The sequence below is a fragment of the Mandrillus leucophaeus genome, unplaced genomic scaffold, assembly GCF_000951045.1.
Source record: "Mandrillus leucophaeus isolate KB7577 unplaced genomic scaffold, Mleu.le_1.0 Scaffold184, whole genome shotgun sequence".
In the NCBI taxonomy this organism is placed as follows: Eukaryota; Metazoa; Chordata; class Mammalia; order Primates; family Cercopithecidae; genus Mandrillus; species Mandrillus leucophaeus.
The window spans coordinates 5629611-5654491 of NW_012101854.1; the positions used below are offsets into that span (position 1 = coordinate 5629611).

At 32.0% G+C, this 24881-nt stretch overlaps 1 protein-coding gene across 12 annotated transcripts in view; it reads left to right on the forward strand.

Annotated features, from left to right (window-relative positions):
* The window catches only part of PRKACB (protein kinase, cAMP-dependent, catalytic, beta), a 170045-nt gene that overhangs the window by 92408 nt on the left and 52756 nt on the right, over positions 1-24881 (forward strand). For 4 of the 12 annotated variants that reach the window (XM_011977786.1, XM_011977792.1, XM_011977780.1 and 1 more), the window contains exon 2: positions 24773-24834. In XM_011977786.1, coding sequence (XP_011833176.1) covers positions 24773-24834 — 62 coding nt within the window. Of the gene's footprint in view, positions 1-9573; positions 9961-10177; positions 10552-18892; positions 18917-20632; positions 20657-21403; positions 21413-24772; positions 24835-24881 lie in introns of those variants that run through there. The other 8 variants (XM_011977784.1, XM_011977791.1, XM_011977787.1 and 5 more) reach the window with 6 other exon arrangements.

Sequence of the window (24881 nt, forward strand, 5' to 3'; positions counted from 1 at the left end):
CTTCTGAAACTCTCCCAAAATAACTGAAGAAGGGGGAATACTTCCAAGCTCATTTACTAGGGCAGCATTGCTCTGATACCAAAGCCAGACAAGGACACTGCAAAAGAAAATTATAGGCCAATATCCCTGATGAACATAGATGCAAAAATTCTCAACAAAATACTAGCAAATTAAATTCAACAACACATTAAAGGATGACACACCACAATCGAGGATGGTTCAACATATGCAAATCAACATATGTGATACACTATTAACAGAATGAAGGGTAAAAGTTGTATATAATCATCTCAGTAGAGTCAGAGAAAGCATTTGAGAAACTTTAACATTCTTTTATGATTGGAAACTTTTTAGTTAAGGAAATTCTGTACTTCTACATAATAAAGGCTACATAGGATAAGCCCACAGCTAACATCTTAATAGTGGTGAAAAGATGAAAGCTTTTCCTGTAAGATCATGAACAAGGGAAAAGATGCCCACTGTTATAGCTTCTACTCAATATAATACTGGAGGTCCTATGCAGAGCATTTCAGCAATAAATAAATAAATAAATAGCATCTAAATTGGAAAGGAAGAAGTAAAATATTTTACATGTGCACATGATATTATCTTATATATTAAAGACCCTGAAGACTATACCAAAAAAACTGCTAAAACTAACAAATTCAATAAAGATGCAGGATACAAAATTAAAATACATAAGTCAATAGTGTTTCTGCATACTAACAATGAACTTTGGAAAAAAGAAATCAAGAAAGCAGTTCTTTTTACAGTATCACAAAAAATGCGTAGGAATAAATTTAACCAAAGAAGTGAAAGATTTGTACACTAAAAACTGTAAAACATTTATGAAAAAGTGAAGAAAACACAGTGAATGGAGATATCTAATGTTCGTGGATCTGAAGAATTAATATTGTTAAAATGCTCCTAGTACCCAAAGCGATCTACAGATTAACTGCCATCTCTTCCAAAGTTTCAATGACAAGTTTCACAAAAATAGGAAAAACCATCCTAAAACTTGTGTAGAAACACAAAAGACCCTAATAGCCTAAGCAATCTTGAACAAAAACTTTTTCCACTTTTAAAAATTGGTCACTGAGTAGTAGCAGATGATCTGAGAGACAAAGAACTTTGAAAATAAAATGTCATTCAGAAAGAAGTAATAAGTTGAACAGGAAGAATGATGTATGTCTGAGAGGTTGAATATTACTTTCATGTCCTGAAACCATGGTTGCTTTCAGCTCTGGTGTTTCATTATTGTTATTTAACAAGTATGGCTCAGTTGAGAGACAAATAAGTTGTCATCTTTTAAATATTCAGTTTAATCACCAACACAAGGAGGTCCTTTCTTAGAGTCTTCATTCAGCTGCTTCAAGTATTGCTATACTCCTAGGAGTTTACTCATTCCAAGGAGACTAATTTGCTGTCCAAAAGTTAGCTGAAGAAAGTGATGGGAATTTTTATTTTTATTATTTGGAGACAGGGTCTTGCTGTGTTGCCCAGGCTGGAGAATAGTGGTGCGATCATGGCTCACTGCAGCTTTGTTCTCCTGGGCTCAAGCTATTCTCCCACCTCACCCTCCCAAATAGCTGGGAATATAGATGCATGCCACTGTGCTAGGCTAGTTTTTTTTTAAGTTTATTTTTTGTAAAGATGAGATCTTGCTGTGTTGTTCGGGCTGTTCTTTTCTCCTGGGGTCAAGCAGTCTCCCGTGTTGGCCTCCTAAAGTGCTGGGATTACAAGCATGAACATATAAGCTAGTGATAGCATTTTTAGCAGCTGTTGATTTTACCACTGCTACGTTGTTTCATAATTTAAAAGTGGCCCCAACAAATTTTATGTACCTTGTCTTGTTGATGTGATGCCACTGGTCCTTGCCGAGACCTCAATGGTTCTTAATGACAGGATGATTCATTCTTCAGTATTATGTTCATTCAAAGGTTATGTCAAAGGATTTCATTTCCTTAATTTATACTCATATGCTTAGTCATCTTGGCTTCCTTGCCAAATTGGATGTGTGAGAAGGTACTTTCAGCCCATCTCCACACTGTACCAAAATTAGCCTTTCTTTCTTGAAATCTAGTCCAGGGATAGCAAACCAGTGGTCTGTGAGCCAGATGCAATTTGCAGATACGTTTTGTTTAGTTCTCATGATATTTTTAAAAATAGTTGAATTTTATATCATTATATAAAAATATACCATAATTTCAAATCAAGAGATTCATATAAATATCTGGACTTTCATATGCTTGAACCATTGGAGAAACTGATTTCAGTGGCCTCTTATTCTCTCATGAGAAAAAATGAATTGCACTGAGTAATTGTCCTGTTTAATCAGATAGACTCTATCTGATTTGCTCCAGCATTCACTATTTCTGCTGCTTTACCTGTCTGGCCTCTGTAGCCACTTGGATTTAGCCTACAATGTCTCTACTTTTCAGCCTGAATCACCAACCCAGATTATCCTTTCCTCTTTGATAAAGCCTCCTTAAGCGTATATTCCTACTCGTGAGCCACAGACCTATCACTAAAATCTATGAAAGAGATTTTTGTAATTCTGAACCTCAGAGAGGATGGAGTCTAGGAGTTAATCCCTTTCAGAATTCGTGTTTCGTTTTTTAATGCAGATCTATTTACCTTCTTTCCTTTAATTATCTCTGTTTACCACAGAGTATTGAGAAGGCATGGCCCTTACGAAGCCTCAAAAGATTTTGTTAAATCATTCCCCCAAGGTAATGGATGCCTACCAGCCTTACATTTGCATAATTAAATTGTCCACTGAAATGATTCTTCCCACAGCAAAGATCTGTTTCAAGCCAATTGTTTTTTCCTTGGTAGAGAAGCATTTGACAGCTTTTTTTTTTTTTTAAATTGAGGTATGTTTTCATAACCATACAAATCCCTCATTAGGTGTATAATTCCGCATTAATTAGTAAATTTAAGGATTTGCACAACTATCAGCACAAATCAGTTTTAGAACGTTTACATCACCCACAAAGTTCTTTTGTTACCCATATCCAGTCAATCCCCACTCTCACCTCAAGCTCAGATAAACACTGATCTGCTTTCTATCTCTATAGATTTTTATTTCTGGATATTTTATATAAATGGAATTATATAATATGTAATCTTTTGCTTTTGACTTCTTTCACTAGAATAATATTTTTGAGGTTCATCCATGTTATAGAATATATTAATAGTTGGTTCCAATTTATTGTTGATTTATAATATGTTATATGGATATAATACATTTTGTTTATCCATTCTGCAATTGATGCACATCAGAATTAGTTTGTTTTTGGCTATTTGGATAATGTTGCTATAAATATTTGAAAACAAGTCTGTGTGAACATATTTTTATTGCTCTTGGGTAGATATCTAGAAGTAGAATTTCTAGGTCATATGGTAAATTTATGTTTTAAAGAAATTGCCAAATTGTTTCTCAAAGTGGTGGTACCATTTTGTGTTTTTACCAGTAATGTAAGAGGGTTCCAGTTTTTTCACATGCTCATCAACACTTGGTATCATCAGTCTGTCTTTCTTTTCTTTTCTTTTCTTTTCTTTTCTTTTTTTTTCTTTTCTTTTTTTTTTTTCTGAAACAAAGTCTCACTCTGTCACCCAGGCTGGAGTGGAGTGGCGATTCTCCTGTCTTAGTCTCCTGAGTAGCTGGCATTACGGGCATGTGTTTTTGGTAGAGATGGGGTTTTACTATGTTGGTCAGGCTGGGCTTGAGCTCCTGACCTCAAGTGATCTGCCCACCTCAGCCTCCCAAGTGCTGAGATTACAGGCATGAGCCACTGTACCCAGCTCATCAATCATTTTGCTTATGGCCATTACGTGGGTGTGAATCCATTGTTCACAATTGTTTCACTTTGTATTTCCCTAATAACTTTATGATGTTGAGCATATTTTCAAGTTTTTATAACCCATTTGTGTATGTACCTTGGAGAAATGTATTTTCAAATCTTCCCACTTTCAAAATTGAGTTGTTTTTCTTCTTTTTATGAAGTCTCAAGAATTCTTTGTATATTCTGAACTAAGTTCTTTTCCACAAATATAAATTTCAAATATTTCCTTCTAGTCCATCTTATGTTGTCATTTTAAAAAATAATGTATTTGAAGAGCAAAATTTGTAATTTTAGTGAAGTCAAATTTATCATTTTTTCCTTTTGGGATTGTACCTTTGGTACCAGACCTTAAGAAATTTGTATCTAACCCAAAGTAATGAAGATTTTCAATCTGTACTTCCTTCTAAAAGTCTGTTTTTTGAGTTAATTTTTATATATGGTGTGAAGTATGAATTGAAGTTCTTTTTTTCAGTATGTATATCCATTTTTATTGCACTACTTGTTAAAAAGAATTTCCTTTCTCTATTTAATTATCTTGGCATCTTTCTCAAAAATCAGTTGACCATAAATGAAAGGGTTCATTTCTGAATTCTCAATTCTGTCCCAGTGAACTACATGTCTGTCCTTATTCCTATACTACACTGTCTTGATTACTGTAACTTTAAGGTAAGTTTTGAAATCAAGTAATATAAGTCCTCCAACTTTGTTCTTCTTTTATCAAAATTGTTTTGTCTATTTTGGGGTCCTTTGCATTTTCATGTAAATTTTTGGATCAATTTGTCAGTTTCTAAAGAAAAGCTTTATTAGATTTTCATAGAGATTATATATTTAGTCCATGGATTAACTTGTAGAGAATTGTTATTTTAACAACATTGAATCTTGGAATCCATGAACTTGAAATGTCTCTCCATTTACTTACATATACTTTAATTTCTTTAGTGTTCAAGTCTTGTAAAAATGATTTCTAAGTATTTTATTTCTGTTGATATGTGAATGGAGCCATGTCTTAATTTCACATTTGGATTGTTTGTTGCTAGTATATACAAATGTTATTGATTTTTATATTGATCTTATATCGTCCTATGATGTTGCTAAACTCAATTTTTGGTTCTAGTAGTTTCTTTATAGATTTCTTATAATTTTCTACATATAGAATAATTTCATCTGCAAATAAAGACAGTTTTATTTCTTCTTTATCCTTTAATATCTATTTTCTTGCCTCATTGCACTGGCTAAATTTCCCAGTACAAAGATGCATGGAAGTGGTGAATGCCTTTGTGCCCTATCTTAAGGGGAAAGCATTCCATCTTTCATCATTAAATATGACATAAGTGTAGAGTTTCGCCTGCCCCACATGTCCTTTATCAGTTTGAGGAAGTTCCTTTCTCGTCCTGGTTATTGAGAGGTTTTCTCATGGCTGTTGGATTTTGTAGAGTGCTTCTTCTGCATATATTGAGATGATTATTTGGTTTTATACTTTATTAATATAATGTAGTTCATTAATTGATTTTCAATGTTGAACCAACCTTACCTTTCATGGAATAAATCCCACATGATCATTGTGTATGATCCACTGTATATGCTGCTAGATTAAGTTTGCTAGCATTTTGACAAAGGTTTTTGCATCAATGTTTGCAATGTATATTGGTCTGTGGTTTTCTTTTGATCTTTGCCTAACTTTGATATTAGGCCTCTTAGAATGAGTTGGGAAGTGTTCCCGCCACTTCTGAATTCTGAAAGAGTTTGTGTAGAGTTGGTATTGTCTTTGAAGGTTTCATATAATTAACCAGTGAAGCCATCTCAACTTGAGCTTTTCTTTGTGGGAAAAAATTTAGTTACTAATTCAGTATTTGTGTTACAGGTTTATTTACATTTTCTATTTCTTCTTTAGTTAGTGTTGGTAATTTGTGCCTAACAGTTTTTCCATTTCACCTGTTGTTTTATATGATTGGGATAAAGTTGTTTGTAGTATTCCTTTATAATCCTTGTAATTTATCTAGCATCAGTGGTGATTTCATAGTTTCATTACTGATTTATATAATTAATAACTTCTCTGTTTCCTTTTTATTTATTTTGTTTTGATATTTGGTCAGTCTAGTGAAAGTTTTGTCAATAAGACTTTTGGTTTCATTCATTTTTATCTACTGTTTTTCTATATATTTTGCTGAATATATTGTATATAATATGATACTACTATAATATATAGTAATCTCTCTATATATGAAGCTTAAGTTACTGATTTGGAACTTTTATTCTTTTTTACTCTAAATGGTTAAAGCTATGAATTTTTTTCTGAACCCTGCTTTATCTATATCCAATAAATGATGATATGCTGTAGTTTATTTTCATTTACCTCAAAATATTTTCTAATTTCTCTTGGAATGTCTTTGTGATTTAATATCTAAATATTTGGAGATTTCTAAAATTTCTCTCTGTTTTTATTTCTAACTTAATTCTGTTGTGATTATAGAATATATTTTGAAGGATTTAGCAAACCCTTCAAATTAATTGAGACACTATATTTTCTAGCATTTGCTTAATGTGTAGAATATCCATGTGTGCTTGAAAAGAATGTGTATTCTGCTGATGTTAAATGCTGTATTTTATAAATGTCTAGATTTTTTTGATGGTGTTATTTAAGTTGGTTGTCTCTTTTCCAATTTCCTGTCTAGTTTTTCCATCAGTTATTGAGAGAGAAGTATGGAAATCCCCAACTATTAGTATTAAATTTTTTTCTCCATCAATTCTGTCCATTTTTATTTTAGTACTGTGGGGGCTCTTCTGTTCAATGCATATGCATTTCTAATTGCCACATTTTTCAGATGTATTGACCTTTTATCATTATGACTGTCCTTTTTGTCTCACAATTTTTCTTGACTTAAAGTCTATTTTGTCTAATATTGATATAGGCATTCCAACTGTCTCGTGGTTACTGTTTGCATGATAAATCTTGTTTTTCTCCTTTTACTTTAGCCTATTTATATCTATGAATCTAAAATGTGTCTCTTATAGATGTTATATAGTTTGACCTTGATTTTTGTCCAATCTGATTTCTACCTTTTGATTTGCGTTTCTTCCATTCATAGTTAATGTAATTATTGATATGGTTGGATTTGTATCTTCCATTTTACTGTTTTCTGTCTCATAGTTTTTGTTGTTCCTCTTTTCCCTTTCTACCACCTTCTTTTCTATTATATATATGTAGTGTGACATTTTATTATTCTGTTTTGATTTTTAAAAATAAAATTTGAAAACATTTTCTTAATATCTGCTGTAGGGATTATAATACACATTTTATCTTGTCATAGTCTACTTCAGGATAGTACTGACTTAATTCTAGTGGAATAGAACTGCTTTGATCCAATATAGCTTCATTTGTTTTCCAAATTTGTGTTTTTACACATATATTTAGATATTTTATAAACACAGCAATGTAATGTTGTAATTATTGCCTCATACAACTTTAAGTCTCTTAAAGAAATTAAGAGATAACAGAAAAATTTTGTATTTATATAGCCTTTTATTTACATATTTACCATTTTTGGTGCTCTTCATTTGTTTCTGTCAATTTGAGCTACTGTCTAGTGTTATTTTCTCTCAGCTTTAAGGACTTCATTAGGTATTTCTGCTTACAACAAATATCCTCAGTTTTTGTCTGGGAATGTTTCATTTTACCTTTATTTTTGGAGATAATTTTCCTGGATAGAGAAATGTTGGTAGACGGGTTTGCTTTCTTGTTTCTTTTAGCACTTCATTTGTCTGCCTTCTGGCCCTTCTTATTTCTAATGAGAAGTCATTAATCATATTCTTTTTCCCCTGGACATGATTTGTCATTTTTCTCTTGCTGCTTTCATGACTTTTCTCCTTATCTTTCAACAATTTGACTATGATGTGTCTAAGTGTGGATCTTTTGGGTTTTATTCTAGTTGGCATTGGCTGAGCTTCTTGGATCCATAAGTTACTGTTTTCCATCAAATTGGGACATTTTCGGCCATTATTCCTTCAAATGTTTTCTCATCACCCTTTGTCTCTCTCCTTTCTTTCTAATTCCCATGAGAAGTATGTTGGTTCCCTTGACATCCCATAAATTTCTCAGGCTCTGTCCACTTTCCTCCTGTCTTTTTCTCTCTGTGTCCTTCCAACTGGATGATTTCTATTGATCTATCTTCCAGTTCACTGATTTGATCTTTTGCTCTTTTAAATCTACTGTTGTGCTTACTATACTGAGTTTTAAAATTTCAGTTAATTATACTTTTCAAATCTGCACTTTTTATTTTTAAGTAGTTTTTCTTTCTGTATTGAAAGTTTCTATATGTTGTTCATTACTGTCATGTTTTCCTTTAGGTATTTAACATAGTTTTCTTTTAATTATTTTCATATATTTATAATAGCTATTTTAAAGTCTTTAAAGCCTTTGTCTGCTAAATTCTACACCTGGGCCCATTCAGGGACATTTTTTATTGACTGCTTTTTTTCCTCATTGTGGATCACACAAGTTTTGGTCAAAAATGTGTTTTTTAAAATAACATGTGATAGTAGCTCTGAATTTTGACTATTTTTTTCCCTGAGGGTTGGTTTTGTTTATTTTTTTATTAATAACTTCCTTTGTCTTAATCTATGGAATCTATATCCCTCATGATATGTGACTGCTGATTTCTCTGCTTAGTTTTTTTTCTTATTCTAATTTTTATTTTGTAACCTGGTTTCCTAGAGATTGTCCTGTGTCTCTGTAGCTTAATTGTTATTTAATGATTGATCAGAGGTTGCACTCAAACACTGGGCCCAGCCAGTGCTTATGGAACTGTGTGGGAATTGAGGAGCACGTGCAATATTTAGGCAGTTTGGAAGTCTGTACCAGCTTTAACTTTCCACTGGGCCCTCTTTCATCTCCTTTGTGCGCGTCATTACCTCCCAGTCAGATTGTATACAGTAAGGTGGGCAGACTGGGTAGCCTGGTGAATGTACATAGCCTCTGTCTGCCTGTCTCATCTTAATTTACCCTGTTATGTTTCTTGCTCTACCACCAATGTGCTGCTTAGCTCTACCAGGGCCATAGCCTTAGACTTGTAGAGCTGGGCACTTTCCTTATTAATTTCTTTCAGTTTGCATTCTTCGTTGACAGTATCACTAATGGGTTTTTTGGCCTCCACTCCAAATCAAATCAGCCCCTTCTCATGTCAGCCCCTTCTCATGTCAGCCCCTTCCAGAAGTGAAGCTGCTAGTTTTCATGACCAGCCCTACCCTGGTAGAAGTACTGTCCTGACTGAGCTCTAAAGGAGTGGGAGCAGCCCCAGGCAAGAACATCTCTGACTCCCACTGTTTTTAAGCAGAGTTCAGTGGTTCCTCACAAATAAATGTTTCTCAATTTGTTGTTTATGACTGCTCAATTTCCAGAGCCATGAAATCATTGTTTTTGATAATTCTGTCCAGCTTCATAGTTGTTTCTTGGGGAGATTTCCTGACTTACTTCCACATCACCAAGTCCTGCTTCACATGGCAACTGTTAAAATGGCAAGTTCACATGCTGAAGTTCTACTTATCAAGGAACCATTCTATAGATTCTTTGTACCATTTTGGTACAAATTTTGGATCTCTGGTAATCAGAACAATCTGTTCGCCATGCTACCCAGTCAGCCTACCTTGCTATACAATCTGTCATCTGAGTCCTATTTGATATGAGGAATTTTACATTTCTACAATAATTGCCAGTAACTTTTTTGTGTAGTATTTTCTTTTGAGTACCACATGGATGGCATCTGACACTGTTTGTAATGCTGAATTTAATGGAAGTTTACAAATAAGTTATTCTATGATTCTCCTTTAAAAATGCAGATACACATATATGTATATAGTATTATATCCTGTCTCTTCCGTAACACAGAATGTTTAAATGGTTAACATTTGTGCTGCAGTATAGCTTTCTGGCTCATGAAAAATGAAAGCTATCAGCGATCTGGGCAATAAGATTCATCGCCAATAGTCACTAGCAACAGCACACAGCATTTTAATATCAGCGAGGTCCACAGCTAGCAGTAAGAGCTGGTGTAATTGAAAGACGTTTAGGTGCAATCATTCTGCTGTTTGCTCCTTGCCAGGTTCACCATGGGATTGTGTGAGTATTTGAAGAAAACAGTAATTTTTTCATATCTTTGAAAGATGTAAAAAGCGTAGATTAGTGCTTAAATTTAAGGAATATGGTAATTTAAAATCATGTGGCTCTAAAATAAAAAGGTATTTTATTTGTCTGGTTGATTAAAGCTTTAGAAAAGCTACGCCTTGGATACAAGTGAACTGATAATTCTGGTCTAATGTTGCCGTGGTAACAACTCATGCTGATATAATTGAGAACATCTTATACATCCTGGTTCGAACATTTTCTCCCTGCCATTTTGAGTTGTTCTAGTGGTATATGAAGGAGGCTGGGATAACTAGCTTGAAAGAAATTCAATCTAGTTATAGACATCTTTGGCATTAATCTGATGTTTACTAGTGATATCTCATGCTAGGCAGTTATGCTTTGTTTCTAGGGGCTTCTCTTTTTAAAACAAAAGAAAGCTCTTTTCGTTTTCTGTGTGCTGCGTGCTCCAGTGTGTGTGTTTACACCATCGGTTCTTCTCCCTCTAGAGATTAGCATAACTCCCTTTGCTGTTGGATTGTTGTTTTGAGCAATATGTTTTGGAAAGGTTGCTTTTCATCATGAGTGGTAAGTATGCTCTCTGAGACTCTGCAGCTGTTTATTTTAAAAAATATATTTATAAGAGGAAAAAATATTTTTGAAGGGACAGCTATGAAGCCAGAGCTACTGTGAATTATATTTTGCGGTGATGCTTTTGTACTTAGGCATTTTAGTAAATTGCCTTCAAAAACCAGTAAGAACTGTAAACAATTAATGTCACTATTAATAATCAATACCAATAACCAGTTTCTGATTTTCTTTATGGTTCGATTTATTGTATTTGTTGGGCACTGTTATTAATTGTGTTGTAAATTAGTAAATAGACTAACCATAAGAGAGGATTTTCTTTTAGTATCTGATCCTGAAGATAATTAGTTTAACTCTCCTTTGATTAGCTTTGTCATCCTAATGCTAATTTTTGTTAGATTGTTTTTATTAGATTTTAAAAATAGAAATCTTGAAAATAAGATGCTGCCAAAATTTTGTTGATGTCTTGGTTGTTTTTACCTAAAATTTATTGAGAAATAAGGATTTAATGATGAAATAATTAGAGTATTTGGTTTTGTAGGTTTTGTTAAAATGTTTATTAAACAGTTTTTTGGGGAAATAGTTTTTTAGAATAAGTACACTTGTGACAACTAGTCTCTTTTTTATTGTAATGTGATTTATTTTTTCTAAATATTTCCAAAACTGTTTTTTTGAGAAAATATACTACAGTATGTACTGCAGTTTATCACAGGGTAAAAGCTGTCACTTCAAGCCAAACCTGCAGCTAAAAATAGATATCCTGTTGTTAGAGTGAAAAATATTTGCTTAGAGCATAATTCATTAGCATCTTTTGCTTAACTAAAAAATAAGATGCTTGGAAGTTAACATTTGATTCAGATATTTTTAGAAGTAGAATATGGTTTCTCTGATAACATAACAGTCTTATAATTTGCATTTAAAAGATTTGGAATTGGAATTTAGAAACTGAAAGGTGGATTTTTGCTGTATAATGATAGAATTCAAAATTGATGAACCTTTTCTTTCATAACTGGAGATCACCTCATTATAACCAATAATCATTCTTTATCCTGCTGCAGTACAATATAGCTTAAACATTGTTATATATTTGTTTATAGAATAATACTAGGTATTAAAGGGACATTTTAATATGCAAAATATTAAGAATTAACTGGATTGTTGTTTTCCTGTTACTGAAATAGATCTTTCTGATCTGCTTTTCTAAATTTGAACTAATATTACAAAATCAACATAGCATTCCTTAGGATTTCTATGGATATCAAACTGAATATATCTGGTTATCATACGTATTTTTATTTGAATCAGGCCAATGTATCAATGTATATTTTCTCTTTGAAAATTTGGCATATAATCTAGAATCTTTAGGTAACCACTGTGGTATTCTGGTGGTTTTACAACAGGATGGATTGGATTTAGCTGAAGAAAAATGTTGTTGCTTCACTATTGCTTTATTTTTCTTTAAAAAGCTATGCATTATAGATAGTATTTGATATATTTGATTATACTGGCCTTCTCTTCTAGCCATTTTATACCACAGTAATCATAGTAATCACAGCTAGGCATTCTGACTTTGTCGAGATTGCCCAATTTCAACTGATTTTAATCATGTCATAAATGGTTAAATGCCCTAGCCATTTCAAAATGTGGAAAATAAAAAGTGAAGTGTGGTTTTATTTGTAAAAATAAGCAAGTGCTAGGCCTTTTAATCTAAGTCTATAACTACACATGTGGTATTTTTGTGTACGTGGTACTTTTCTCATTATAAGACTATTCCTTTTATCCTTTGCCAATTAAATGTTGGTTTTCTCTGAGAATCCATCTTTGGCCTTCTTTTGATGCTACATTCTCTCCAAAAAATCTCATCCATGCCTACGTTTCAATCATTACCTGAACATTCAGTTCAAAAGTGGATTTTCTTTTATCATCCCTAAATCTGTTCCATTTTCATTGACTCTGATATCTGTTAATGATCTCACTGCCCATGCAGGAAGTGAAAACAGAAACCTTGGTCATTTCTAGCTTGTTTCTTACCCTCAGACATGAACTCAGTCATTAAGTTCTATTGATTCTACATCAGAAATCACTCAATATTCTCCAGTCTTACTGACTCTGGGAAGGCTTCTAGATCTCTTCTCAATCCTATTACAATAACTGCATCACTGGTCTCCCAGCTTCCAGTTTTATATCTTCCAGGCCGTTTTCCACACTGAAAGTTTTAAAATGCAAATATGCCCATTTTTTAACCTAACGTGAAAACTTTCAATTATTCCCTATTGCCTTTAAAATAAAAGTTAAACTCCTTATTAGGTCATATGCAATCGATGACTTACCTTTCTGGTTTTATTTGCAAAATCTCTCTCGCAAGTTTTGATCTAGCCATACTACATTACATATAATTCCTTGCTACCTTTCCATATTTATAGTCTTTATCATAAAAATTCAGAGAACCGGTTAGTATCTCTGACACTGACCCTGTAGAATTAGGTGATTTCTCTGTACTCCCAAAGCACACTTACAAACTATAACAATTATTGTATTATATTGAAATTATAAATTTGTGTGTCACTTTCTAATCTCTAAATGTTGAACTCTAGTCAACGATAGTGCCTTATTCATTGTATGTTTCTAGTAGTCACCCCAGTACCCCAAACACAGCAAGGAACCCAATAAATACTTATAGAATTAATGATAAACTAAATATAATTCATTTTTACGTACTTGAACACTTTCCTTACATTGCCAATGAAAAATATCAGTGTGGGTTTTGATTTTTTTGGTTCAAAAAATACAGTAACCATAGTATTTACTTGTTCCTTCATCAACTTTGTAGGATGAAGTCATATAAAATGCTTAAGAAACCAAGTTGTACCAGTCAGTACCTTTATCTTTCTAGTATTTAAAAAAATTGGTCATAAGTGTGAAAAGAGCCTTCACTTTCTAAATGTTTTTCTTAGATCCTTTTTGTGAAGTTTTTGCTCTTGTTAAGCAAACAAGGTCTATAAAGAAATACTAAAGGAACCTCTCTAGAAATCAGTCAAACTATTGTAAGGCCCTTTTGTTTAGAGGATGTAGCAACTTACTCAAATGAGCTTAAGCAGAAGAAGGTACTGGTATTGGGATGCAGAGTATGTCATGGAGCTCAAAGGCAAAAGTAGAGTTGAGCTGTCCCAAAGAGGAGAATTGATTTGGAAAGCTGATTAGAATCATAATAGTACCTTTCTCAGTTTTTCTCTCTGAGATCACATGATGTCTTTACTTTTTTCCTTGTATTTGCTTTATTATCCTCACTGTGTAGTGAATAGGTTTCTCTGATGCTTGTGCAAAGTGGAGCTTAGTCATCTGAAAGTTTCAAAGTTTACGTGCTTTCCTAGTTTATGTGCTTATTGATATAACTAGCATCATTATACCAAAATCCTGGGTGAGAACCCTGGCCGAGCTGTAGTTGAGGGCAAATCTCTGAAAAAGAAGGCATGAATCTGCTATGAATTATAACACCATACAGACTTGAATACCACCAACACTTCATTAATTTCCCTTTCTGGATTCTGACTGAAAATCCTATAAGAAAAAGAAAATTGGGAAAGCAGTACATCATTTCTGAAATTAAAGATGGTTATTTGCCCAAATATGTACAAGATTTTGATGATCAGACTCCAAAGTCTAATTAACAGTTTTAATTTGAGTAGCTTTTCTTCATGGAAAAGAAATAAACAATAGTTTCACCCTCACTAACTTGGAGGGATGAGGAAAATAAGTGGAAGATCCAATACTGCTCATTACTTTCATTCTAAAACAGCTATAGTGGGACAACCAAGAATGTATTAGGCCATTTCAAGTTGAAAAGTGGACTCTCTTTAAATATAGAAGGCTCTTTCCTAATGTAGAAGGCATCACTACCAGCAAGGAATCCTATAGTCCTGGCCACATTCCCATTTATGAAGGTCACTGGATTACTTAACTGATAATGTAAATATGTGTACACTAAATGATGTGAAGAGTTTAGTCTAATAGCACCTAAATAGGAAGGGAGAAGGGCCAAAGAAAAAACACTTACCTTATTTGGGGCATTTGTAAAGTTTTGAAAAGCTTATAATTGTTCATGAATGAATAAACAAGAAAAGCAACAATGCAGAACCTATAAAAGAGGTTATACACCATAAAACGATAAAGTCACAGTCTTCAAGAGGTAGAGAATGAACTTATATTTAGAAAATATTTGTGCAGGAGAGTATAACACAAAAAGTTATAGATTCCATCTGTGTTAATTCTTAAAATTTTAAGTGAGCATGGAGTTAGTGAACTAAGACATGAAACAAAGATAAAACAAGAACCTAGAATGAAAAGATTACTGGCTGAGAGGCAGGAATGGAAAAGAAGCATAATGATGTGATAGGGAGAAGTTATAAGAAAATAAACCTGGCATTTTCAGAATATAAAGCTGCATTAGAGGCAGTAAAAAGCAGAATAATCACTGCAGAAAAGTAAATTAATAATGTGAAGATCTATCCAGATAGACCCTAATAGAATGTAGAGGAAATGGACAAGATAAAAATTATAAGATGAAAAGTATGTTAAATAAAAGCAGGACAAAAAATTTAAAAAGAAAATAAAAAGACATTTTACAAATTGAATGGATAGCATTCCAACAGAACAGATATAATTTATAGAACAGAAGCAATAATAAAAAATATGATTCAGGAAAACTTGTTAGTTGAAGAAAAACCTCAATCTGTAAATTGAAAGACCTCATTTTGCTTTGACAAGATTAACAAAGATGCCAGTACCTAAATATATCCTGGTGAGTATTTGGAATTTCCAGCATAAAAAAAATGAAGTCCATAAACATTCTGGTGTCTTTTTATCTTACAATCTGAACATGAAGCTTGTCCTATAAAGAAAAAAATCCAAAATTGGAGACTAGATAACTTAAAAATCTTTTCAGGCAGAAATTATTGAAGATCAACAGCACCTTGAAATGCTGAATAAACTGTAACAAGTGCCCTTTTAAATGAATACCTGAATTTACTCTTTAAGTGAATTCTAATTTAATTAGAATTAAAATAAATTCCCAAAGTGCAAAAATTGAAGTGGTAAATGAAAACCGGAGCTGTAAGGGGGAGCATACTTCAGCTGCCCTGAGGACGTTTTTAGACTTGGTGGGGCTTTCGTTTAAAATGGCCTCACAGAGATGGAAGACAGGTTGTTTAATGTATGCAGTTTAGGATTTCTTAGCACCCTTTATAAAGCTAGGATCCTGCAAGGATCATAACCTCAGTGAAAGCTTAGATTAGAAAGTAAAACCTCTCCACTGACAAAAGGAGAAAATAAGGAAGCTTGTGTTTCTTCGCTTGGGTTCCTGGGAGCAGGGGAGGGATGTGTGTGCATGTGTAGGATGCCTCTCCTGAGAATTTTTAATCAACTGCCTCCTCTCAAGCACGTTTCAGTTTTTAATCTGTATTAATTGTGTGGTCTAGGAACCACCAATAAAATACATTACTAGAAGAGTTGCAGGCTTGTAACATATACTCTGTACCAGGCAGAAGCTAATACAAAACCCTTTACTGGGACACATCCTCAGACCAAGACCTGCAGGTTTCTTGCAGATAAAGCCCCACTGAACTTTGTGTTCACAATCCAGAAACAAAAATAGACACACACACACACACACACACACACACTTACACACATACTGCAAATGATATTTAGATACAACAGGATTAGAACCTGCTAATAATGTCAGTAGACATAGTAAAATTATCACATATCTCTACTATATTAAATTAGTGACATAAAAATAAATATGAGGGAAAAAATGTATATAATTCTAACAGAGCCTTAAAATATACAAAACAAAATTGATCTATGTAGGAGAAATTTTATAGATATAGATAGAGAGTTCTTACCCAGTAATTCAAGAATACACAGGAATATGTAGAACACTTACAAAATTAATCATATGACTAAACGTATTCAACAAGTTTCAAATAATTGATATACAGGCTACAGTATATCAATTCTTAATTACTTAATTACCACAAGGTAATTAAGTTCAATCAGTAATAAAAAACTTTTAAAAAATCACACAAATATATACATTTGGAGATTTAAAAATTTTAAATAACTTACCAAAGAATTAACTGGTAAATTTAAGGTGTAACTATGTATCAGAACTTGTGGGGTGCAGCCAAAGTGGATATAGAATTAAATTTTAAGTGCTTAAATTAGGAAAAAGAAAGACATTCATGATATAAGAAAACAAGTTTAAAAAGCCACATGGTTAATCAAAACAAGAAAGAAACTAATAAAGACATGAGCAAAGATCAGTGGGTAGAATAGAAAATAAAGATACATGAGAATCAAAGATTAGTTTATGGAAAAATATTTTAAAGGACTAATTAGAACTATACCTATTTTAAAAATTGAATCACAGAAACTTTATTCAGAACTTAACAAAATTAGGACTGGAGAGTTTTACATACAAGTTTTAGGAAACATTCAAAGAACAAAAATTTCAATCATGTATGAAATTTTCCAGTGCATTGAAAAAGAGAAAACACTCTTAAATTCGTTTATGGATTGTAGGATAGTTTTACAAGTCAAGTATAGGAAAAGAAAATTAGTTAGATACATTTTCTCTGAAGTTGGGAATAGGAAAAGGATGCCCACTGCCATTTTTTCTGTACATCATTGCACTGTTAGTCATAACCCGAGCAGTAAAACAAGAAAAACATGGACAGAGCCAAATTGTCATTATTCACAAATGATTTGTGATTGGTTACATAGAAGACTCCAGTGAATCTACCAATGTGATTTCAGAATTGATAAGAGTCTGGCAAGATTGCCAGACATAAAAAACAAAATCAATATATAAACATCAGCTATGTTCTATACATCAGCAACAAACAAAAAAGGTAATTTTTAAAAATCTACCTTTTACAATAGCAACCAGAGTGCTAAATAACCTAGGTATAAATCTAATAAAAGTGTAATAAGACCTTTAAGGGAAAAAGTATAGAATTCTACCAAGGGATATTTACCTAATCTTTAACAATAAGATATGATTTTTTATACTCATTAGATTAGCAAAAAATGGAAAGTCCAACATTAACAAATTTTGTTGTGGATATAGGGCAGCAAGGATATGGTGGAACAATAAATTGATGCTACCATTTATTGAGCCATTTGTTACTGCCAAAGTTGATACTGTGCATTCCTTATCATCTAGGAATCCATTCTTAACTCTATATTGTCGGGTAACAAGACAAAATATTTGAATTCAGGCCTTTCTGGAAAATCCTTGACATATGATTGTAGTAGATATAATACTTCTACAGGAAAAAGCTTTATTGAACAATTAAGGAAGTAAAATATACTTCAAGGAGCATTTCAGAGGTTGCCTGGATCATTAGTTTTATGACTATAAATTTACTTTGAGTTTTCATTACAAAATTATATAGGAAACATCACTAGTCAAACATGGCATGGATGGCCTACAAAATCCACAACATCCCCAGATGGGGAGCTGTTGGGAGAGAAAGCATGTACATATGATTAGTTGTGAATGAATACATTGTGTGAATTCATAGTGTATCCATCTATCCATGTAGATGTGAGTCAAATAAGTTAATGTATTTCTATTAGAATGATTATTTAAATATATGTCTCATTAAAAGTTAATATTTTTCCATATAAAACTATAATAAAAATTTTTATTTTTCACAGTTTAGTGAGTCAATTATGCTGTTCCCTTGTACTAAGACTTGATGAAAAATTAACAAGTAATAAAACACAGAGAGGAAAGAAGAGTAAAATAAATATTGTAATAGGAAGTGTAACTTTCATTGCCTATTAAACTTGTAAATAATCATATATATGTGACTTTAGTCTTTATAGAAAGGCTAATTAATCATCTTAGAAATCAAAAGTAGGCATAGTCCAATCCAATAAACTGTACAATTACAACTGAAGTATTAAAGTTGTTTTTTATACCTACTATCATTTTTAAGGTTATAGTGAATTTAGTTTGAATCAGTATGTTTAATATGATGAGGCAAGTAAAGTGCCCCTTCAGCAAAGTGAACACAATTATTCTTCAGTTTCAAAGGATAGAAGATGATAATGTATTAGCACATCTCCAGAGAAAAGTTTTGGTTGGTTTTAAAAAAAGGATATCCAAAGAATTTCTTGTAAACCTTATATAAAACATTTGGTATGTATATTCAATTGTTATATCATTCTATTTCTATGTGCAGTACAGTAGCAAACATGTATAGATGGGTAATTTCTTGTAGGTATGTTATTTTATATGTTATTTAATCTCTGTTTATTCTTTTTGATCAAGCACGCAAATCATCAGATGCATCTGGTAGGAAAACCTTTTTTTACAGAATAATTCTGTTACTTTGATTATTATAAGCTAAATTTTTATGAGATATTTTGTGGCAATTAGAATATTTTGTGTGAGTTTTTATGATTCTGTTTACTGAAAATATTTTTAGTGTGTATGTATGTGGGGAGGGGGAGAGTATTTTTAGAAATACCAAATAGAGCTCTAAAGAGGTAGATGTTTGAATAGGGGTGGAAGAAGACAGACTAATGCATTCCCCTAGATTTACACTTTCCAGAGATTTTGGCAAGATTTTGGAAGAAATTGTTCTCTTCTGTTATTTAATGATAGAACTTGGTATTTGCATAGGTAACTTACCTTAGTTTCCATCCTGTTTTGTTCTTTCTGGCATACACTAAATAATTATTAAGTAGAATAATGCTTTTATTACGGTAAAGGAGAGAGATGAAAATAATGACAAAGACCGTAGAAGGAACATGAATTATTATCTTCTCAGTAACACATTTTTAAACTGTTATTACAAAAATGACACTATTAAAAACACATTATTGTTTGTGGTTCCTAATATTTTATCTTTCTCTAATAGAAAATTTTCAATAGCCCTGTTCCTTATTCCCTACAAAAATAGCCATCAAGGTCTAACATACTGAGACCTCTAATTCTCATCATCCCTCATTATTTTATCTGATTCCCCTCTTCCTTAGCAAAAGATCTTGCCTTCTATTTCCAGGGAGAAATAGAATCTAGCAACTGTGAACTAACTCGGTTTACTCCTGTTTTTACCCATGCATTGAAAAGCACATCACTATGCCAAAAAATATCTCCCTGATTCGGCACCTGCTTGCCTGTGCACTTCATCTCCCACTGATGTTTTACACGTACCCAATGCTACAGTTATTACAAGTCAGTTGCTGTTTCCTGGATAAACCATGCTCTTCTTCCATGCCATTTATATAAGATCACCTCAGCCTAGGAGGTCTTTTTCCCCAACTTTATCTGCCAGAGGAGTTCTTTATCTTTCAAGATTCAGCACAAATGCTGTGTCATCTATTATGCCTTACCTTACTGTCCAAGAATTTCCCCCTCCCAGCTCTCACAGCACCTTATAATTGCCTTTGTTGTAGTCTTTGTCCCATTCCATTATGATGATTCATGTAAGCTTCTCATTTCCTTAACAGTGGAAATATGTTTATTCTTTGTAGTATTCAGAGTCTAGCTCAGAATCTGACACCACTAAATAGTGCTCAATAAATATTTTGAAAGGATTGTTAAACCAGCACTGAGGAAGTGGAATGACTGAAAAATACTAAAGTCTTTCAAAAGGAAGAAACCGGGTGTTATAATGCATAATGTCTTTCCTACAGTATATTTTGACTGAATAACAGAACTCCAGAGATGGTATTGCAATAGTTACAGGATATGTATGTCAATACTTGCTTTTTAATATTGTTGTTATGAGGACTATTGTTGTGAGAACTTAAAGTTTTTGTTAGTTGTTTTAAGGAAAATAAGAAGGTTATTGATTTTGGCACTAAACAGTAGTTACTGATTTTTATTTCTTTACTCTTTAATTTTAAGATAACTTATTTGAATACAGATAATCAAATAATTGTATTTCTACATTAACATTTTATTTCTGTATATGGTATTCTGAAAAAAAGCGTATTGGTGACTTCATGCTAATATGTTATTCGTATAATTTAATCATTGTCTAATTTATTTTTTGGACACAAGCTTGCTCCTCTTCAGAAATATCTGGTAGGCAATTACTTTTTAATAAAACAAATATTACCTTTAAAATTTTTTATTTATTGTTTGCAAGTTTTTATTTTCCTTATAAAGTATACATTTTAAGTATATCAAGTTAATAAAATATTTTCATTGATGAAGGAAATAGTTTGTTTAGTTTTGTTGGGTTTTATCTATATACATGATTTATATTGCAATTTCTTGTGTGATTATTTTAGAAAGAATAATTATAGCACCATGAAACAGTAAAAGATGTACAAGGTAGTAGAAGAAAGATTAATAAAGAGTAATAAAGTAAAAGAAAGATAAATAATAGAAGAAAGATTTATAAACTCTTAATACAAAATATGAATGATACGCAAGAATTGGATAATGGTATACTATGACTAATAACATACTCTTTTTATGATATGCAGTAACCTAGTTTATCTTACACAGCAGCCAAAAAAACTAATAAATACATTTGTTAAATGTTAATAGTGAAACATTCTTATAGTAGAATTATCTGAATTATATGGGATGAAGTTATGCTGTGCGTGAATTTTCAGTCAGTTTTCCTAATGTTTAAAATAAACTTTAAAATCTGATTTTTAAACTGTATTCTATGTCTAAATACATTCACAGATTTGAGGGGGGATAAGAACTAAGTTGTGTTTTTATGAACTTGTGAAAATGCATAAATATTGTCTCTCTTTTTTTTTCATCTCTTGAATGTGGGTGAATGTTCCTGCAAACAAATCTTGGGTGAACATATAGATTCCTTTGGTATGCTCATTTCCTTTAGAATGCAATGTGATAGACTCTTTAAATCATACAAACAGAAAAGATATATAATTGAAAATGTATACTTTTGGGAATAAATTTTTTGTGTGTCCTCTTTTTTGTAACATCTAGTTTGTTCAATTATTTACCAATAGAGAATAAAATGTATTTCAGAAAAATCATTCTTCAAAGTATTTTTTTCTTAAGAAGAGTTACTAATCACTGTTAGATGCTTTGGAGATAGGTACCTATGATCACACAGTTAGGAAGTATTAGAGTGAATATTCTAACTCAGATGTGCCAAGCTCCAAAACCATCATAATAGTTTAAATGGTTAAATGTAGATATGGCTTATGTATTAGAACACAATAAGTAAACTAAAAAATTGAGAACTTCAAACTATATACTTGATAGGGAATTCTGGGTTGAATGTAGAGCAGTATTTGAATCTGGCTGTCTCTCTCACATCTTATTTTATTAATTAGCTGCCAACACTTTATTTCAGTGGATAGAAATTATTTAAATTACCAGAGAAAAGAAAAGCATTTAGAAGCTACATCCACCAATATCTAAACGTAATAAAGTTCAAAGCAAATACATGTGGTTTTAGATTGCTTATTGTTTTAGGGTTACACATAATCCAATATATTGTGAAATATTTTATTTTTGGTAGATTTGTTATTAAAAGATGTGTATTTTGATTAACTTATATTTTTACAAAGATTAACTATGTTCATCTTTGCACCTACATAGTACACATAAAAACTAGAGATTTCATATGTGTAAATATTGTTATATGAGAAAAAATGTTTCAGGAACAGGTTTTCCTCATGGAACTATTTAAGAACATCATACTTAGTTCCCATCCTTTAATGTACTCAAAAAGACAATCCCTTTATATGTTGAAGTAATTCACAAAGTGTAATATATTTAATTAATGCTCATTTCCGATAATTTTCACATAAAACCTTTATAAAAACGTTTACTTACTCTCTACAGTATTATTTGACAGTAAACTCAGGAACATTGATGAATACAGAGAATATTTTAAAGAATTTATTGCATATTCTATTAGTGAATAAAACTAAATAATACCTGAAATTTTTCTTTTAGCTTATCACCACGCAGGGAAAAGAAATTTTTTTCAACTTACCATCTTTGACAAATACTGTCAGTCCTTCCTTTGATCAGTTACTTTTTTCTTAACTCCAGATCCACTTAGCATAAAGTGACAGGAGAAACTGAAACAGGATGTTAAGTTTGTTTTTTTTTTACCTTCCCTGACTCTTTTCTTTGTCTCTAAATTATTTATACTCATGTAGGCATCTGGAGAGTTTATATTGCAACTTGATGTGCAAGTTCTATAAATAAAAGATAACTAAAAATATTTTTCAGAAGAAACAAGAGGTATATTTTGGGAATCACAAATTGTTTTTTCTTAAATGCCACAGTGCATGTTGCAATAAATTATGTTTTTAATTTAATTTATAGCCATCATGTCCAAGTGAATGCCATGTGCAGATATGTCTGCTCCATGTGAAAAAAAGAAAATCTTACCTATAAAACTACTCTTTTTCTTTTGTAACTAGCACTTTAATTTTTAGAAGCAAGGATGACTTGACCCATCCTAAATTCCAAGAAAAAATAACAATTTGGCCGGGCACAGTGACTCACACCTGTAATCCTAGCACCTTGGGAGGCTGAGCCAGAAAGTTCACTTGAGCTCAAAAGTTCAGTACAAGCCTGAACAGCACAGTGAGACCCTCATCTCTACAAAAAATAAGAAAATTAGCCAGGCATGGTGATGCACATCTGTAGTCCCAGCTACTCAGGAGGCTGAGGCAGAAGGATTGCTTGAGCCTAGTAGTCTAGGCTCTAGTGGACTGTGATCATGCCACTGTACTCCAGCCTGAGTGACAGAGCAAGATCCAGTCTTAAAAAAAAGTAATAAAAAGAAAAGAGAAAAATTTGCCACCCTTAATCCACCCCTCAGGAAGAATTACATTATATTTGGATTATTAGGTGAAATTCTTTGATTCATTGTTTAAGTGCATGAGATTTTCCTAAAATGGGAAAGTTCTAGTTTAAAAATTATTTTTCTCAGTTTTTCTAAAATAGGCATTCTGAGAGTATTTTACAGTAAAATACAAAGGATACTTTATAGAAAGTACTAAAATAATGTCTTCAGAGATTCATATTCTAATGTTACTTGAAAACTAATGTCTGCTCTTGGAGCCTGTCATCATCATTTTGAAATCTCAAAACATTTAAAATGCCAGAAGCCTTTTTGGTTAGTAACGGTGTTTTCCCAAAGGTATGACATTGGTATGACATTTATAAAGGAGGAAAAATAAAGTATGTTTTAAAATAGGTACCTGTCTCACTTGAATACTACTGTATCATTGGGAATCTTAAAGAATCTGTGAGCCCTTCACTAGTATAGTCAGGTTTTATTCTTATACCTAAAGATATGAACAACAATACATTTTGTTAATGCTATTTTATCTCTTTGGAATATTTTTCCTATTTGTTTTTAAACATCTGAAGTTGTTTTCTAAGATAGCTTTTGAAAGTGGGGAAACTTTTAACTGGTTCATCATTTAATTTACAAATTTAAAACTTCAAACCATAGCTCTGTAAAATAATGTGGCTATTTTTTATGTACATTATTAATCAATATATAAACATTTGGTTTTGAATTGCTTTACTTTAGTTTACATTTTAAATTGAGTATTCAGACATTTAGTTTATGCTGCAAATTTAGAATAAGATTGTTAAACTGGATTTTTTGTTGTTGATGTTTTGTTCTGTTTTTAAGTCTTTGTTGGTGTCCTTTATGTGCTAGTCTGTGCTTTTATTTTTTCCCTTTGCCATTAGTAAAGAGAATACAAATCTAATACATAACATAAATCCTTACACCTGAAAACAACTCTTTATCAAAATCAACTATTTTTGAAATTCCACAAATCAGTAGGTTAATGTTCTCCAGATGTTTTAAATTCTTGTATCTAAAGGCTCTATTAATATCACTGATGGCGTTTTTACGTCACTCTTTTGTCCTAAATTAATTTCTGACTTTCTTACATTACTTTCTGCTATGTTTTCAGGAACAGAATTTTTGTTATGACATTTGAAATTATCAAAGTGGTTTCCTTATAGAACAATATTAGAGAATCTTAGAGATTTGAGAAGATTCTTAGAGATACTAAATAGCTCTTTAATGTATCATCGTGATAAATATACATTTTATCACAATAGATGACATGTCTTTTTTAAGCAAGAAAATATATGCAATATAAATATTCTTATACATATTGTAAATATTCTTACAAGATAAATTTGTTTTTATATGTATATTTTCAGTGAAAGAGTTTCTAGCCAAAGCCAAAGAAGACTTTTTGAAAAAATGGGAGAATCCAACTCAGGTAAGGAATATTTAGATTTTTCTACAATTAAAAACCTTGTGTTAATA